This window comes from Pocillopora verrucosa, chromosome 3, assembly GCF_036669915.1.
Source record: "Pocillopora verrucosa isolate sample1 chromosome 3, ASM3666991v2, whole genome shotgun sequence".
NCBI classification, from domain to species: Eukaryota; Metazoa; Cnidaria; class Anthozoa; order Scleractinia; family Pocilloporidae; genus Pocillopora; species Pocillopora verrucosa.
In genome coordinates, this window is record NC_089314.1 from 7097161 (window position 1) to 7117341 (window position 20181).

At 37.9% G+C, this 20181-nt stretch overlaps 1 protein-coding gene across 1 annotated transcript; it reads right to left on the reverse strand.

Annotated features, from left to right (window-relative positions):
* Window positions 1-990: 990 nt before the first annotated feature.
* LOC136276934 (NLR family CARD domain-containing protein 4-like) lies at window positions 991-18596 on the reverse strand. The gene is made up of 10 exons (XM_066163685.1): window positions 18403-18596; window positions 15660-15979; window positions 12168-12894; window positions 11450-11632; window positions 10382-10495; window positions 9897-9959; window positions 9155-9247; window positions 8481-8570; window positions 4798-7520; window positions 991-2278 (listed from the first exon to the last, which is right to left on the reverse strand). Exons 3-10 carry the CDS (start codon window positions 12877-12879, stop codon window positions 1970-1972), a joined length of 4287 nt encoding a protein of 1428 aa, XP_066019782.1. The 5' UTR covers window positions 12880-12894; window positions 15660-15979; window positions 18403-18596; the 3' UTR covers window positions 991-1969.
* Window positions 18597-20181: the final 1585 nt, after the last annotated feature.

The window sequence follows — 20181 nt, forward strand, 5'->3', positions numbered from 1 at the left end:
AACTTTCAAAAAAAAAAAGAGAGAAAAAGCAAATCAAAACCATGAAAATTTACCAGTTTTTCCTCTCATCCAGGGGCTGCCTATATCGAACTAAAGACTACATACTAGTCTTTTAATAAAAAGTCTGCGCAAAAATATCGTTCTGTGCGTGGTGCGTTCAGCTTTGAAAAAACTATTTAAATGACTGTGCTTTGGGGCCCAGGCAACAAGGATACAGGTCGTATACAGGGTCTTTTTCAAGCTCTTATGCTATCTGTACTTTAATTACAAAGAGACAAAGATATTTCATTTTTAAATTCTTTTAATAAATCAATAAAAGTGAGGGTAAAAAAAGTCACAACGTTGGGTAAAAATTGACGAACTAAACTGCTATTTACAGTGACAAGTGAGACGAACAAGCATTTTTAAAGCTTGTAACACCAAATATCGACTTAAACTTTTCTGATCACGAAAGATTTTCCATACATCTCCAGTTTCAAGCATCATCAATGTAAAGCATCACAAAATAAGCCTAATTCAAAGCACAACGCTGCCTGTTAACTGATCCAAGCTCAAGGAATCATTCATCTGTTCCTTTTCTCAAAGTCGGCTTTTTTTTGTAAGGACAAAATGAGCTTGTCAGCTGATTAGAATCAATAGTATTGATTGAATTAATAAGTTTGAATTAATTAAGTTGAGTAATTTGAGTTAATTAACTTGAAAAAATTGAGCTTGTCTTCTGCCAGGGTCTCTGTTGCTGGAAAAGATCGAATTATTGGAAGAGTGAAAATTGGGGTTTGGGAAGGAAAGGAAGCTCCTCTCACTCTTCCCGAGACCTTCAATGTCTCAGCTCACCACTTTTTTGGCCGTCTCCATAAAAGGAGAGCCTGGCACATACAAATAGAGAGGCCCTTCTTTCTTCGCGTCAAAAAGTCACCTTTGGGATCTATGCTAAACTATTTTACTCTGATATCCTAAGAAATTCGTTTAGCGTTCTGATCGGCAAAAAAACTGAGTAACAACTCGGTACTTTATTGCTGAAAAGAACTTGCATTTCCGGTTACAATATAAGACGTTTCACGCGGGACTAGAAATTAGGGAACTTCAGCAAACCACGACAACGGCAACGAGAATGTGGCAAAACAAAAGATCTGAATAATGGACAGAACAATAGCTCAGCGCGTGCGTTTTAAAACTCTGTTCATCTCTCAGCCGTCCACTGTAAAACAACAACGTGAAATCACTAAAATTTGCGTGATCTGAGAAGGGAAATACCGTCGGCAAATTATCTAAGTTTCCAATTCGAACTGGACGCTACTCCTATACTTTATGCTGACATAAAGATACAACACCGTAAGAGACGGGAAACACGTCCAGCAATTTCCGAAATTCTAAATAAACAATAGTCTTTATTTGGCGCAAATATATGCACGATGGTTTTTGTTTTTTTTTGCTGTTCGGACATTATCTGTTCCGAGATGCGAAAAGTTTCTGAGTGAAGCTCGAGGAAAAGTGAGAGCTTAGAGCAACAGATAATGTCTAAGGACAAATATACGAGAATATTTTTGCGCCAAATAGAGGCTATTGTGTTCATCTTTCTTCAATTATTTTTGCAACGCGCGGGGAAAGTGTTTACGAACAGTTCACTGTTTATTACGTAGGATGTTCACTTTTCAGTGTTCGCTGGTACAACTGTATGAACACAAAACATGTCCTTCCTTCTGTAACCACCACAAAACGCTCTCTAATCTTGAATTAAATTGGAAACGAAGACTTCTATTGTTGTGGACGTTAAGGTTTGAAAATCGGGGAATGTCACTTGGAGTGTATTCACGGATATTCTCTAGTTTTAGCTGGTTTATACTCGGTCACGTGACGCATTTAGACCAATCCCGCGCGCAAGCAAAAATATTTGATGGATTATATTCCGAAATATCATTCTTCTTACTGCTCGCTAAATCAGTTGCCACAGAAACCTTTTTCAGAGCGCTTACTCATTTTCATCATCATCATCGAGATCGTCACTATCTTCATCATCGCCATCATCATCATCGAGATGCTCACTGTCTTCATCTTCGTCATCGTCATGGTCATCATCCTCACTTTCGTCATCATCATCGTCGTCATCATCATCATCATCGCCGTCGTCGTCGTCGTCGTCGTCGTCATCGTCGTCGTCGTCGTCATCATCATCATCATCTGGCTCTTTTCTAAACCTTGTTCCTTTTATTTTCAGCTCAGCTTTTATAAGTCGTTTGATCACCCTTTCATCTCCTATTTCATCTCCACTTTCATTTTCCTATCACAGGACAAAAAAAGGACACAACATCAACCACAGCACCAATTATGTGAAACTCTCAACTGGCATTTTCACACCAGATAAATATCTAAAGGATCTTGATTCTCCCCACGTATATCGGAATATTACGTTTCCTTCGCTATGGCAAAATACACCTGTTTCATTAATTACTATGTAACACTCAACTTACATTTTAACACACAAGATAAATATTTCACGCAATCAAAGATATTTGTCCTTATAGCGAGCAGTGAAAGAGGACATTCACTTTTGAATTCAAATAGCTACAAGTGAAAAAGACCATTTTACAACAAAGAAAACGATCTCAGTTACAAATAACAAGAAACAATGCTCCCTGACGATTAAGATGAGGTGAAGGTTTACAAACAAACACATAAACTACAATAAATACTAACTTTTTTGGGGGGAGGAAAACTGTCTAATATCTTCGAAATTATTTATTTTCCACACACAAAGTATTAGCTAAGTTATTGTCTGCCCGAGAGTAAATAAACAATTTAACAATTTTCCAACCTTGCACGACTACACGCAACGGGTTTTACTCCAGTTCACCTCTCAACCAACATAATTGTTACACGATTGAAAGACAGACAACCCTAAATATTTCTTTTTGATGACCCGGAGTCCTCGGTGTAATGTTTTCCTTGACTTTCCCAAAAGTAAAGAACTCTCCTCTCAATGTAACCATACTTTTCTGACAAAACCATTTGAATCATATACGAGACACTTAAAAAAGAATCCAACTGATAAATAAGAATAAGGAAACCATTTAAGAGCGAGTAAATTATAGCGCAGTGCCGAGTTTGACTAGTAGCCGCGTGTCACGGGTCGCGCCTATGAAGTTTAAGCTTTTAAATGATTTCTTTTGATTTTTCGTTTGTTTTCTAGCAGGGCGCTTACGCCTGACGCACAGTAATGCTTCATTCTTCAAGCGCTAATTTCACAGGTTCCATAACATAACGTCTTTCCTAGATCTTTCAGCTAAATGAGATGTTAATGGAAACTTCGCCTCCAAAAGGCTTCTTCTCACGACTAGTGCAAGCGCTTTATTTTGTTTAGGACGTGGTAATATTGGTCTTATTTTGGATACAGAATTGGAACATCGAGCCGAAGCGCTTATCAGAGGTAACCCATGTGAAACACTTTCTTGATTTTTTTCCTCATTTCCCCACCCCCCTCCCCCTCCAAAAAAAAAATATATATATCTATATATATGTATTTATCCATTGTATTTTTTGCCCGCCTGTCTTCTTTTCCAATTCCTTCTCGCTATTATCTCTTTTTGCCTTATTACCAACCCCGGAGTACTTTGCTCTTTATTCTACGTTATATTTTCGTTTAACACACCAAAAAGGTTTTAGAGTGTAAGGTTTGAAATAGTCATTTTAACAAATTCGCTATTTACAATGTTTTTCTTTAATTTTTCTTAAAAGAAAAAAAAAAGGCTTCTATGACAAAGGCGACCGAGGGCTCTACGAGCATCTGACGGAGTTACTCAACATGGGCAGTGCAGCTAAAGACAAAAAGAATCCAACTGATAAATAAGAAGAATGAAACCATTTAAGTGCAAGTAAATTATAGCACCGTGTCAGTTTCTTTTTGGATGTTAATATTTTAACCTACAATTTTTGGTGAATTATTTCCTATCATCAGTACAAACCTTTAAAACGTTAATTTATGACAATAGAATCAACATGATTTTCGCTTTTCAAACACACATTTGGATTTAACACAAGAAAAAACCTTATTTGTTTGGTTGTTTCTATTTTGTTGGGTTAACGCTTCCTGTTAATAAAAGCGAATAGATGCTGGTACAGATTGTAGGGATCAACGTCATCAAATCCAAAGCATGTATGGGTTCACAGTAATTTCAGGTCACATAATCAAACCCAAATAAAAGCATCCCATAATAACAACACAAGCCTAAAAAATTCAAAAATTAACATTGCGCAAAGAAGTTTGGTCCGAGAAAAATTCTCACAATTCATCTTTTTTTCTCTCTCTTATGTGAAGCATAGCTACAGAATTTTCTCTAACAAGATTTCGCTAAAACTCAAAGGCCAATCGATTGAACTCGAATGAATCAAACTCCCAAACTTTTCAATTAGGTTTCAGTAATCAAGCATCCACTACACTGGAAACTACTGTCTGTAAATAATATCAAAGTTTTGAAAGCTAAATTTGTTTCTTCTTAATTTAATCTTAAACAAATTTTTCTGGAAACCATAGTCAAAGAAGCATTACATGAACCATTAAAGTACTTAACATGGGCTGTTTACGGTCTCCGCCATCCCCAACAATGGCTCCTGATGTCACAAAATCGAAGTAGAAAATTTCGAAAACAGTGACTGTTCCTGATTTCTACATTCTTTCCCATGCAGACTACTCTGATAAATTTTATCAAAAGCAACTTGCTGGAAACAATATCTAATGCTATTCTGAGGAACGTCTAACTAAAGATTAGATACAACTGAGTGAAACAACAAAAAGACTCTTACATGGTAATCAGTGAACAACATGATGCCTCTCCCTTTTACTGCTGTACATAACTCTTCATACTCTGTCTTTGTCATCTGAACACTATACAGGGACAGGTACTTCTGCTTAGGAACACTGCTGAGATGCTGAACCAGGTCCCTGACTCCTCTGCCAAGTGGATTCCATCCTAGATTAAGATCGCTCAGCTCTGGTACATCCTTAAGTGCACGAGCCAGTGCTGATGCTTCATCTTCACCCATATTTGTATCCGACAGGTACAGCTTAGTCAGATTGGGTACACTGTTCAGGTTCTTGGCCAGTTCAATAATCCCGTGACCCAGTGCATTGCAAGACATATTCAGTATTTCTAACTTGTTTAAGTACTGTAATGAGGCAGCCAGTGCAGCACATTCCTTTTCTCCCATTTGTACACGAATTAACTCTAACTTAGTCAACTGTGGCACGTGATGAAGATTCTCAGCCAAATGACTCACACCGCTGTGTAAGGGGCTGAATGACAAGCAGAGCTCATGCAAGTTTGGAGAGTGGTGCAGTGACTCAGCAATAAAAGCAGCACACTTTTCTGTTAGATTGATACTATAAAGTTCTAAACTGTGGAGATTGTCAGTAAAATTAATTCTGTGCATCACGCTCTCAATCGAATTACCTTCCAAGGCATCTGTCACGCTCCCACATATAGCAATATCTCGAGGAGCTGTTAATAAGGGAAACAAGTTCTTCAACAGAACAATATCCTCAACTGTTACCGGATCTAACTGAACCTCTCTCACCAGTGACAAACAATGTTGTCGTGTCTGGTCAGATCTGTTCTCAGTCAAAGACAGTGCAATGTTGTCGTCTTCATTATTTCGCAGATTATCCACAGGTGGCTGAGAAGAACAAATCGGCGCTGATATCAGTTCATGAAACAGTTTAGAACGAAAAACAGTATTTGTTATGCAACGTAGATAAATAAAGTTTCTCATTTCGCTTTTTTTGAGGAAAAAGTCCGCCTCGCCTAAATCGGCGTATTTTTTAACATCTTTAATTTCTCCAGAGCACGTTAAAAGGACCGCGTTCAAGTCAAACAATATGGATAGTAAATCATCATTACTCTCCCTATATGAGTAAAATAAATTACTCTTCCAACCTGAGTAAAATAAATCACTTTCCCAACCTGAGTAAAATAAATAGTTTGGAAAACTGGTGGTGTCTTTGAAGAAGTGCGTTTTGGCAGCAGTAGACAAGTGTTCCTCATCAAGTATCACAACATGGTTAACACATGAGAGAAATGCAGAATACACAGCTAGTCTGTCTGAGGCTGGACAACGAAACAAATAATCGACACAGAATAGAATAAACTCCTTTTGTGCATGAGACAAATCTTCGACAGAAGGCGTCCTAGTAAAATTGTAATTTGTGAGACCTTCTTTCTCTCCGGCATAACGTAGATGATCGAAAACAATGCCAGCAGCTTCTGATGACAACTCACAAACGAATTTTAGAACTTCAGCCATCTTCCTTGATTTTTCAAACGTATCCATTCCTGACAAGCAGGTGACGGTTTCATTCTTCTTAACCTTCGCTTCTTGAACGATGAACCAAGCGGCAAGAAACTCCTGAACGGACTTGTGAAGAAAAGACACGATCTTCTCACGGTTCAAAGCAGAAAGTTTGGAAACTTGGAAAAAACCGACATGAATAAGCTTCTCGAAGAGATCACCAGGCGGAAATTTACTGAAGTTAAAATGAAGGCAGTCCTCCAAAAGAGCATCGAATGCAAGTTTTCCTATTTTGGAAAGTTCCTCTTGATATTCATCTATGCTTTTATCTGTTGCGACGTTGTCTGAGTCTTTAATAGCCATATGATCCAAGAGAGTCTGAATAAATTCTACGTAAATTTCGCCACGAGACGTTGGTAATTGAGGTTTTTTCTTTTTCCACAGAAGACACAACATCAACAATAATAGTGGAATCTCTGCCATCTCCACGAGGTCATGCTTTCTTAGGTATTCAAGTAGCCCTTCAACATCTTCCTCATCAGGAAGAATCTTACTTGCAAACTGTTTCTTCTGTTCCCAGCTATCGAACCCGTTAAGTTCAAACTGAGCGTGACTTGGCACTCTAAGCTCATCCTCTTTCACTGGCCGCGTTGTGATCATTACACAACAGTCTCTCAGTTGACTGCCTCTCCAAATCTGGTGAATTAGGGATGATTTTCCACCGCTGTACTCATCATATCCATCCAAAATGAGCAGTACTTTCTCCTGGTTCTGACGGACATATTCACACAAGTTATTGACTGCCATCGGGCCATCAGCAGACAACAGTTCCGCTGTTTTTAACATGGTACAGAGGTCCGAAATACCACAAACGTCTCGTAACCTGATTAACAGTAAAAGATTGAACTTTTCGAGGATCTTCTTTCTGCCATTTGCCCAATCCACAGCTACTTTTTGAGTGAAAGTAGACTTTCCTATTCCAGGTCTTCCATACACCAGAATTCGTCTACGGATGGGATGATCTTCGTCACCTTCAAATACTTCACTGCTGTCTCCCAGCTTTTTTTTCGTTGTCCCGTCAGGTTTTCTGTGGTCTTGTAAAAACGTTACTTGTATGTAAATGCTATTAATGTGTACCGTGTTGTCTGGGTCCCATGGTGTTATTTTCACTTGACACATGGTGTTGTAAAACGTCCTCAACTGATTCAGGCACCATTCCCAAAATTCTGTTACAGACGAGTCTGTAGACAAAAAACAAGTAGCTTGGTAAAAATTCTCTTTCTCCCCCATCGAAAAGAAAATCACTCGAGAAGGGTTTTTGAACAATAAGGAGAATAATTCTTTCCATCTGTAATTTGTAACTTTGACGACGTCACTCTATAATTCCGAAGGTAAATATTCACATTTTCACTAACTGATCACTACGGTGTTGTTGTTTTTTTTTGTTTTCGCTTTTGTTTTTCGTTTTGTTTTGGGGGGGGGGGGGGGGAAGGTTGGGGGGTTCGATTTGCCCCTAATTCACGAGTACAGTCTCCGATCCTCCCGTGAAGGAGAGAAGCGTGGGCTAAATTCACGAACAGCGGCTGGTAATCGAGGCTATTGTTTGTTCCACTACACAAAAATCTTAAAAAAATATATTGATTTGTTCTGTGACAAGTGAAATTATTATTAAGACAAACATTTGGGAAAACTTCAAATATTGTAGTAACTATGAGTTTCTAAAGCTTACACTCGAACATTAGCCCCTCGTTGGACTGATTGGGTTGTGCGTGGTTTATAAAATGGGGGTTGGGCTAAAAGGAGGGGAGGGGTATGGCGGGAGATTCTAGGTGTCTTATGAGTATGTTGCAGCTGAGCCCTCCCTCTCTTGCCAATGTAATAACCTTTTGTAGATTTTTTCAGACCATTCTATATTTTCATTGTTAAACGCCGTTAATCTTGCTTCCACAATTTCGAGATGACGCCCGACTGTCTTCCATTTTTCGAGTTTCTGCGAAAGCCTCTCTAAATCTTCGTCGCTGGTAACTCCTTGCAGCGAAGTATCAAGAGGAGAGGATAGCGAGTAGTAGGTATTGCATCTCTTCATGCCGTTTGCCGGATCCACGCATATTTATTTTACAAAGGCAGGGGGAAGGAAGATGGGGTGGGGGGGGGGGGGGTGGGGGTTAACGGGCACGCCCATAGACATGTCCTCATTTTACCTATTTTCTTTGGAGTCAAGGCGTCACTCGGAGACGACTCTTCATTACGGCGTTTCACCTTTGGCGGAGGCAAATGTTTAGTAGAACCACCTGCATGGTAACAAATGTAAAAAGATAATTAGACCAGAACATATTATTTGAGCCAACAGATTTATTGTTGCAATGGAGCTTTTTCCGTTCCTAATAAAACGTCTCCTGATGAATTTGTTTCAAGGCCGATTCGTGCCACTGCATTATGCAACCCTACTTTGTATCATTTAACACGCCCACATACGCGACCAGACGATTTTTTGTTCGTTTTTATTTTTGTTTTTTTCCCAGTCAGTAAGAAAAATTGTCATCGCCACGTAAACGGATTTGGTGACCTACCATTTATATCTCGACTATGTGATCGAGCGAAAAGCTCTAAAAACCTCTTATCTATACAATAAGCAGCTTGGGTAAGGCCACTTTAAATCTTCGTCACTAGGAACTCCTTGCTTGACAACAAAAATAAACACATCACAGCAAAGCATCAAGATGAGAGGATAGCGAGTAGTACGTATTGCATCTATTTATGCCATTTTGCTGAATCCACGCATATTTATTTTACAAAGGCAAGGGGAAGGAAGATGGGGTGGGGGGGGGGGGGGGGGGGGTTAACGGGCACGCCCATAGACATGTCCTCATTTTACCTATTTTCTTTGGAGTCAAGGCGTCACTCGGAGACGACTCTTCATTACGGCGTTTCACCTTTGGCCGAGGCAACTGTTTAGTAGAACCCCCTGCTTGATAACAAATGTAAAAAGAAAAAAAAATTAGACCAGATTTTTCGAGCCAACAGATTCATTGTAGCAATGGGGCTATTTCCTTTCCTCGTGAAACGTCTCTTGAGGAATTTGGTTTCGAGGCCACTTCGTGCCATTGCATTATGCATCCTACCGTGCATCATTTTACACGAAATTTACACGCCCATATACGCGACCAGAAGATTTCTTGTTCTCTTTTTTCTGCCAGGAAGAAAAAATGTCCTCGCCACGTCAAACGGATTTGGTGACCTACCATTTATATCTCTACTTTGCGAAAGGCTATAAAAAAACTCTTTTCCATACAATAAGCAGCTTGGGTAAGGCCACTCTAAATCTTCGTCGCTAGGTTCGATTTGCACCAAATTCTCAAGTGCAGTCTCCGATCCGTGAAGGAGAGAAGCGCGGGCTCATTTCATCAACAGCAACTGGTAATCGAGGCTATCGTTTGTTCCGCTACACAAAAATCTTAAAAATATATTGATTTGTTCTGTAACAAGTGCAATTATTATTAAGGAAAATCTCAAATCTTCTTGTAACTATGTAACACTTAAAATCCTCCAGTCCGAAAGTCTAAATCAGAATGCAGATTCTGAAGAAGTTAAAAAATGAAGTCCTCAGTGACTAATACCTTCAAGCTTTGAGCGCTTTATGCCCTGGTCCAGTAACCCGCTTGATGACTTCCTTTTTCTACCTTACAAACATAAGGAAAGTAATTTAAACCGAGAGACAGCGAGGTGGGCATTTAATCAGGTTCATTACTAATTAAATAATGGCAGGTAATTATTTGCATGTCAAAGAAATCTAGCCGCAAAAATGTATTTCTGTAAGAATAAGAAAACCGTGAACACAAGAGATTTCTATGGAATATATATATAAGTTTCAAGAAAAATAGCTAATCAATAGAAGAGAGAAAGCTAAACCGCAAACAGCAACGCTAATTAGTTAAGTCTAAAGGAAGATGTCATGAGTCAATATGCAGCATCGAGCCCCAGACCCTCGGATTCTGCGCTCTGGAGCTCTCCTACTAAGCAAGAGAGAACTCTATGGTGAGTTTCACAGCAATAAGAATAAAAGAAACAGTTTCTCACTGCATCTGTTCATTCAAATACATACCTGCTGTTTTGGTAGACGAAACATGTTGCTGTTGGGAAGACTGGGCACTAGAGCAGCATGGCTCTACCGGAACTTCTTTACTCAGTGCTGAATGTTGTCTGTCAGTTGAAATATCTTCAAGAACACAAAACCAAACAGACAGCAGTTAGACAGCCTTATTAGGTTTGAAACAGACATGCGGCTTTATGTAGTTCAAACCAACATAATTCGAATAGTGCGTCCTAACCTTGCTTGCAAAGGTTAGGACATAACTCATACGAATGTGGGTGTAAGATTTCTAAAAATGCAAATCTACGTGAGGAATTTAAGATGTTTGTGATCCTTCCTTCCTCTGCATAAAAATTCAGCATTTAACCGCAGTTCTTAGGAGAGGCACCATGCAATAATTGGGTTGAAAAAGCCTGGCACCTATAAGTCTCAATAGACATACTGGGAATTTGTAAACAACGATGATGGCTCAAGTAATTTCCTATCTGCAAGAGTCAACAGTTACTGTTGTTCAGTTAGCAATGATAATTTGGTTTTATTAACTAAGTTGATGATGTAAATGGCCACCGTAAAGAGTTTCTACAGCTGATGTTTCGAGCATTATCCCTTCTTTGGACCGATTGGAGGAACCTGGGTTGCCTGTGGTTTATAAAATAAGGGTTGTGCTGGTAGGGGAGGGGTTGGGCTAAAACAGGAGTTTCTGGGTGTATTATATAGTGGGGTGAGGTTGGAAGTCTTCTTCCCAAAAAGTTTGAAAGCATCCCACCATCCATCTTTGTAGAAAGAAAATTAGAGCTCCCGCATGTCAACTTCAGGTCAACATCATTATCTTTAATTTCTCACATTTTGTTAGCCCAGTGCAACACACAAAAGCAGAGCCTGTGAAATTGCTGACAAACATGTAACAATTCTGAGTGAAGAGCTGTTCTGATTGGTCAGTGCATGATCATAGGTCATTAATCATGGTTTTAATTCAGTTTTGGTAATTCAGTTCCAGCACATTAAGTGACTGTGAGCACAGCTAGTGACTGTAAGCAAATATACTGTAGGACTAAAAGAGACCAAAGTTGATCTGTTTACCTTTGTAATGTGGCCAATCTTCAAAAATACTGCATTCCTTTAGAATGCTGACAACAAGAGAAGCTGCTGTTACACTTGCAAATGTTTGCCAGGTTTCTTTTGCTTCAGTTCCATCTGCATATCCTGAAATACCCTTGATGACAACCCACTCCATTTTCAGTTCATGTGCTGCACTGAAAACTCCTAAGACATACAATAACAAGCTATTATGAATAAAATGACAAATTTTCTCCAAAATCTATTGATTTTAACCCCTCCTATTGTTATCATAGATTTGTAAGGAACGAGTGATATGTTTTGGAAAGTCACTTTACATATACTAGGTACAAAGCTAGTCCCTGTAGCACGAGCTTCTCCCAGGTCCCATACCATTCAGCCACTTAGACTGTACTCTTACTCCCTCCACATGTATATGAAAATATTGGTCAGTTCATCTGCAGTAGCCATCTATACTCCTGGGTGTGGAGACACACTGTGAGAGAAAAGCATCCCAGCCAAGACTATAACAGTCAATCACTTTAGCCCAGGGCTTGAACCCAGACCTTTTAATCTGACGTCCAGTATGTTCAGACACAAGCCAGTGCATCTCTCGACACTGGTAGAAAAGCTTACCCACCACATAAGTATCAACTCTCTCTCCCAGAAAACAAATGTACCCAAATATCTCTTTGAGAAGATTTTACAATAACAGTTACTTCAAAGGAAAAAGAGATCTTACCCTCTCCTTCTGTTTCAATTGCAATTGCTTCAGGAAATGACTTCACTAGTTCATCTCGTCGCCACTCAGCTTGTACGAGCTCAGAACCACTCAAAACCTCACCACAGTGGACTTCAACTTTCCCTTTGTTAGGGTTCTCTAAGGGTGGATTCCAACCATAACCTGCACATTTGATGAGTTCAGCAATGTCTCTGCTGACAGGAGTTGTGAACCCACGAAACTTCTTTCCATCCTGTGTAACCTTCTGATAGGAATAGGTTGTGAGCTTTTCTGATACAACCACATCCCCCAGCTTTGTTGTTTCCTGACTCATACCAACACAGTGGCCCACAGAAAAGACAGCTTTTGGCCTCAGCTGAGTGACAGCATTCTTTACAACAGTCAAAGCACCACCAGGACTTTTAGAGCCCTCTGAGCATTTCATCAAAGCAACTTTCAGTTTAACATCTTGATCATCACCAATGCTTCCAAAGTATACATGACCAAGCCCTTTCAAATAGCTTCTGAATGGATCAACAACATAATGGTAGCAACTTAAGAACTCACAGTCCTTCACTGTTAACAACAGAATGTCAATTGGGAGTTGAACATCCCTCCAAAGTTTAGAATTCTGGGTTAGTTCACTTATCCCTGGAAGACTAATACTGATCTTTGGTGGGTCACCATAAATGTTCTTTGAACTGTTCTTCTCAGTTCTCACAGTTTCTGACATATTGCCAATCAGCTTCTGAAAATAAAAGCAACAAAGAAACATGTAAAAACTAGAGTTTAATTTGATTGAATTTACCATATTTAAGCCTGGACGCAATAAATAGCCTCCAGTCCTGTCCATTTAATCAATGTTTAATTGATGCAACTGTAGAAGCTAAGGTTAATTTATTTCAGAACAGAATTCTATCAAGGACAATCTGCTTCACTGCAGAAATCCACAAAGACAATCCTTTTTAAAATCATTAGTCACAATAACTGAAAAATACAAAATCAATCACAGTGAGTGTCAAAGCCAAAAATACAAATATAGATTTGTGTTTTTGTATGACCTTGTGCCATATAAATGTAAAATCCCTGGAAGATAAGAATAATCACATCTGGTGGCAAACATCAAAGAAAACTGGACACATCTCCAGTTTGTACAACTAAGCTTATACTGTACTCAGATCAAAATATATGATAAAGAATATCAACCTAAGGTCTTCTTTTAAGCCTAATGCACAGAGGTTGCATAAAATTTATTTTTTAGTTTAAGATCCTTTTCTTAGAGGCAGCCAGTTCTATGTTTCACACTTTTTGAAAAAATATATTCTTATCAAAGCACTAAGTGATAATTTTAAGTTTTTTTAATGTGTTTGGACACTGACACTAATTTATTTACCATGAGCGACAAAGGAAACAGAATAGTGTGTAGCACAATTCCAGCTTGAGTGTCGAACACTGCGATGGTCCTTAACCAACTACTGGTACTGATTCATTTTTGATAAGTGACAAAGGAGACAGGACAGTGTCTGTAGCTTTAAACATTTCTGCTGCCCAAGCATATGATGGTCTATAATTAGCCACTGATACTAATTTATTTTTGATTAATGAAAAGTAAACAGTATAGTGTGTGTAGAATTATTCCCACAGCCTATGCATATGACAGTCTTTAATCAGCAAGTCATTACACCTGTTCAAATCAGTCTGAAAGGTAATCACGTGGAGGATTGGACCTTTTTGAAAGAGAGAACTTGAAAAAAAGTTTAACAAGTAACTCTCAGAACAGTGCTGTGAGAAAGGAAACCTACCAAAAAGCTAAAAATTTACTAGTTGGTGATCACATAGAACCCAACAGTTTCCATTGTTGAGCACTGCTTATTTCACAGTGTCAAACATGAAGATGGGAAAATTGACATCAAAAACAGGCAACAAAAATTGGCATCTGGTTGCTTAATGTGTATTAAACAATGAACTGATCTTCAGCATATTGGTAACAGGAATAAAGAGCTGTGAAGTCAGGAAGTGAATCAAAGCATTAACACTTGATGAGGTAACTGATAGAACCAGAGCTGGAAAAATATACACCATTGAGCTGAGGGACATAGGGAACTGTAGAAACACCTTAAGTGCAGTCCAGAATGGAAAAAAGAAATCTGACACTATGCAAAAGGTACCAATGCTGAGACTGTGGAAATCCCATGAAACAATGCACATCAATTTCCTGCCTCTGGAAAAAATGTAGCAATTAAGTGTTGCAAAAAGAATTATTTGTTACAATATGCACAGCCCTTGTCAGTATTGGAGGAGATAAGATGAGAAGGGAAATTTTTAACGAGGAACTGTGTCAAAGAAATCTGCCACTTTCAATCAAGTTGACAACTCCAAATCAGAAGCAGGTAGTGATCATACCAAACACCTGATGGACCCTCAGCTAAGGGAAGGTGAGAGCTGTGAGTGGCCGGCAAAACCATGCAAACAGATTGTAGCTCAGAGGCCAATTGACCTGACTAATTATGGAAGATTACAAAAAGCATTAAAAACAGATCAAGCCTGGAAAACATCCAAGCTATCTTGAAACCCACCAGTAAACTTTGCTCCATGCATGTATGTGTAAGGTTTAGTGTGAAATTCACATCACTTAATGGGTTCAAAATTTTGTAAAATCAGCCATAAATTGCTCTGAAATAAAAGAATGAAGTTCTATTTACCAGTAGTAAGGCTACTTCAAGCTTTTTTAATGGCTTGGTAATACAAAAGAGTGCTACAAAAACAGCTACCACAATCAAGTCAGCAGGAGATTGAAATGGTTTGCTTGAGCATAATATTATCAATCATGATATATTAAAGTTAATTCAAAACCTACATTGCTTATTTGTTGTGATTGATGAGAATGATTAGCATTGAAAATCAGTTTAAATCTGAACCACTTCATCTACAACAATGAGTAGGTATAGATGGGTAGTCTCCTTAAGGATTTATGCACAACTGGAGGAGAAGGAGTTGAGTGGCTGCTCAAAAACCTTTTGAGTTTTCTCAAACAATCTAATACTTGACAAAGGAATTAATCCTCATGTTCCTCATCACTTATTTCTTGTTTGCCCTGTGGCAATTCCAGAAATCTTTGTGCGAACACAACTATCTGATTACTGGCAACTCTTTCATTGGCCACCTCAAAATAAGTGGAACAAAATCCAAGTACATGTAAGCTTAGTTTTGTTTTGACTCTGTAAATTGTCTGTGATGTACTTATATTCCTGAACATTCTTACCTTACTATGCTGTGTCATGCTAATTCTTGTTTACATATAAAATAGAATATGATGTTATCAAACAAAAAGTTGAGAATGTTAACCATCATACTGGTGTACGATGTATCCTTACACATGTACATGTACTGTGTAGTGGAGCTCAAATCAAGTAGTTGTGGTTATCAGTTGATGCACTCTGTTGCAGACTACTGAAGCTCTATTTATATCTAGATGTCAATTATACTTATTATACATACAAGATAAACACCCACTTCTCAAGTTGCTTCTCCTGTGAGATGGTAGCAGTAGTTGAATTAAACTCTCAGGTACTTGCTGTTGTTGGATTGAATCAACAATACCATCCACCAGATAAACCACTGACCCAGAAGATCTGGTGGCAGATTGTGTTCACAACAATCTACTGGGCAGTGATTAATCTGGTGGACAGCAAAAAATTCAACCAGCTGTTGGAGAAATAACTGCTCTCTGAGAAAATTACTGTAAGTTGTGGCTGTTCAGTCAGTCAAGTACCAGAACACTTGCAGCTGTTGGAATAGAACTTAACCAGAATTCAGAATATTCTGCAACTCAGCTGCAAGGAAGTAAAACACATATGGATCAATTATCATTATTAATCCAATAAACTGAATTATATGCACATTTTGATGGATTCTTACATCAAAATGTGGTAAGTACATCTGTAGCACACTAGACTGCACCTCATGTGCCACATTTTGTTCTTTGCACATTTTAACATGAACTATGATCTATACCTAAACAGACACACAACAACACAAAATCTATTTAATCAAATAGAATAAGCATTCATTTTACAACTGAATTGGCATGATCATCAAAAAATTACAAGTAAGTTGTTCAGACATTTAGTTTTAAAATAATGTAACATTTGTTCTTTGCTCCTGAACACCTGAATTTGTAATTAAAACAGGATCTCATCTCTGAGTCAAATGTCAAAAGCAGGAAATATTGAGAGGAACAAAAGCCCTATAGCAACAATGAAAAAATGTTTCTGTACATGATGAAAATGGTGAAGTAGATGATTTGTGTCAGCTGTTTATAAAGCTCATAATTTAGTTATTTCAAGAATATCCCCCAAGATCTGATTGATAATTCTCTTCTCTTGCTGCTACACACTTCCTTGTAAACTGGTTATGAGAATTTGGTATTCAATCAAGGTAATATCTTGTACCTGATAAGTTTGAGTAATCTCACTACCTTTTCACTGGATAATGTATCAACACTATAGGGAGAAGTTACATGTTTATCACTTCTGGGAGTGAAAGGGATATTAATGTTTAACCAGGGCACTCTCTTACAACATGGTGATTCTCAGAGAGGCTTGTTTACAAAAGTTAAAAGCAAACACATATACTTTAAAAATGCATACAAAGACAAAATATCACAAACAAAATTCCAAAGAAAAACAAGCATAAATATAGTTCATAACGACAAGGTGTGAGATTGCAACCTGACCTTGCTGCCGATGAAAGTTGACCGTATGAGACTAGAATGTTACTGTTAGTAATGTTAGCAGGAATCTATTTTGGGTTTTCTAAGCATTCTTCATGCAAACCAGCATTCAGGAATGCAGAAATAAATCCATAATTTTTTCCATTAACCTCCAACACTGGTTTTCAGTGAAGTGTCAAGGTCTTTGAAACTTTTTTTGTATTGAAATTAAAGAGAACACTATTTTTTTGGAATCATTGAGACTTAGCAACCAAATCATTGCTTCAAATGGTGACAGAATCCAGTTGTTTAATTAACACTTGGCACCCAAGTAAAGAAGTCACCCTGAGTTAGAAATGAAATAAAAACAGAAGAAAGAGAGCATTTTAAAGTAGCTTAGAATTGAAACAAGAAGCTAAGTAGGCATTGGAAATAATACAACTGTTCATAACTAAACTTTGAAAAACTATCAAGTCCAAAAGTACAATCAAAATCATAAAAGCAGTAAATTAAAATAAAATAAACACCATACAGAGGTAAGAAACTGATAAGGGTGATTTAGTCACAAATTATGCTCCCATGCATTTGATGTAGAATGTGATCAAGAAATTTTAACAAAAAATTGAGCAAAGCAAAGCCGTTTGAAATGAAGCCACTGAGAGTTAATTACTGAACTTCAGGTAGAATTATCTCACCATCAGAAGATTCAAACTTAGTATATACTCTGCAATGTCATAGCGGTGATATTTGACAAGTTACAAAAAGTAACAATTAAGATATAGAACTATTGTTAAAATGGCAAATTTAATACATCAAAATTAACTTCAAGGTAGAGATGATTCAATTAAAGTCAACACTAAAGTGAGTGACAGTTGTGAATTCAACAACTGTTGGGAAAGGAAGCGGGGCAAAGTCATGATCATAAATACTTGTTGCATTAAAACAACTAGTATCGATTCCAGAATTATGATTTACAGTGTACAACGTTTGAATCAGGTTTAAGTAACGTTTCATAACGGGTGTCTTGGCTTTAAAATTTCGGTTCACTTATAAAACGACTATTTTTCCGAGCTGAGATGCTTTTAAATGTGGTAAATTTAGCTTTAATTTGCAAACTGATGTCGATTAAACGATACCCATTACTTTTAAAGTGATGTACTCTTTGCAAGCAGTTAACGATGAATTCGAAGTTGATTGATTTTAAAGGAACAGTCTCAAATTATTGAAATAAAACAATCGAACAACCAAACAACAGAGAGATACTGGAAAAACAAAGAATTTATACGCACAGCTCCATAAAAATAAACAGGGAAATGATGACACAGGCAACTTTCACTTTCATGATGAAGCATTAAAGGTTGCTGATCTTATATTTACATAAACAACTATTTCAAATATCAACCTACAAAACTCAATTAAGTAGCTCTGAACTGTGCAATATTACATTTTCTCAAGCGAACACGGGTAAGATATCTTGGACATCTGGTAAAAGCCATCTAATAAATGCATTCTCCCTTACGTTGGCAGAGTACAGTCAACCCTTACCTCTGTTTCATCTTTACTCGACGATAGCACATGCTCGTGTTTAACGAAAGTGAGCCACAGCTGTTGTACAACTTCAACTTGGTTAGGTGAAATTTACATAACGAACTGTTTTACAAGGTCAGAGCCGGGCTGAAAGGAGGAAACACAAGGATTCTTTCGCTAAAATGTTAACTTGACTCAATCACTCAGTTGATTTCAAAAGGGAACTCTGCATTCCACGGCCAGTCAAGCTTGCCAGTCACGTGATAAGCCGCAAGCCGGAAGTGTTGAATGTTTTTAAAATATGTTTCATTGTTATTGATCACCCCTTGTAGTAGAAATAGTTTGGCTCAACCTATTATAGATGACCTTTATGCCACAAAAAGAAAGAGAAATGTTCAGTGAAATGCTGGAGTAAAAACATTCCGTGCCTCTTTGAGGACATGTTGAATGTTGCGTAACAAATGATGGTACTGAGTCACGGAACTTGTGTCTAGCGAACTCAACTTCACTGACAAATTTTATGAGCACACAAGGTAGGAAACGAGTGAAATTCTTTAAAGTTTTTTCCGTTTTGGCAATCATCAAGATCTGCCCACTGTACCAGAGATGAGGTTCACCTCCGCATGCTGTTGTAGGACATGTATCTCAGATCAGTTATTGTACAAAACATGCATAAACGTCTAGACTATTCTATTGGTTAAAACGTATCAAGCGGGGCTACCTTACGGTAAGAGAACGAAAATTATTCAAGCAACACGATTATAATTACAGACCGAACTGGATAACACGAAGTCTTATTACCAATTAATCCGAAAAATTACAATTTCCAAAAAAAAAAAACTACTTCTGCTCTCTAAAATATTGTCATTGTGATTGAAACCAAGGTTGTGATTGGTTGATTTAAACTACAACTTTGAATGTGATGAGGTTCCATTCCAATGTAATTTTGTGATGTGTCAAATTAGATTCATTATTCCTTAATTTCTTTGTTATTAAAATATTGCCTCATAATAACTTTCACCTTCAAATGCCTTAAAATATATCTTTAGTTTAAATCACGCTAGTAAGAATATATCCCATTGGGTGTTTTCGGTGAAAGATTGTACAGTATTTTTATCAGAAATTCATTCTGAGTGACGGAGAAATTTGATGATTTTGGCACAGAAGTAAACAAGAGTAGAAGCCATGATATTTTTCATCATGACTCTCCTATAGCTGTCTGACCTGAACTTTTTCCTGTCTGGTAATTAGATGGAAATGCTGCAGGCAAAACAGGAGCAAGAAAAAAGAGACTCCGTGAACAGATGGAAGCTGAAGCAGCGGTCCAACGACAACGAATGGAGAACATGGTAAAGGCGAGAATGAAGGAGGTTGAAAAACACCGACGAAATTTCATGCAAGAAAACCAGATACTCAGTCAACGACTTGCATAAATGCAAAAATCAAATGAAGGCATGGAGAAGACAGTGGAGAGCTTGAGACAACAGCTGCTACTCAATCAGAGCCGACAACAGTAAGTTCAAAAGCAGGGATTCTTTGATAGAGCGCTGCAAATGATACCAGTCTTGGGCGGGGTCGCTAGCACCTTATCAAAGTGTAGCGTTATGTAAAGCCTCTAAAGTTATCCCTTATCATGAACGCTGGTCCAATTTTTAACCGGTTGCATTGTATCAGCTTACAGTTAACCATAATTTGCAACGAATTAACCACCTTAAAGTTATGTAACACGTTTTCTGCCGAGGGATATGATGTTAATTTTATATATAAAGTGAAAATTGTGTATTGTCTGTGATAAAA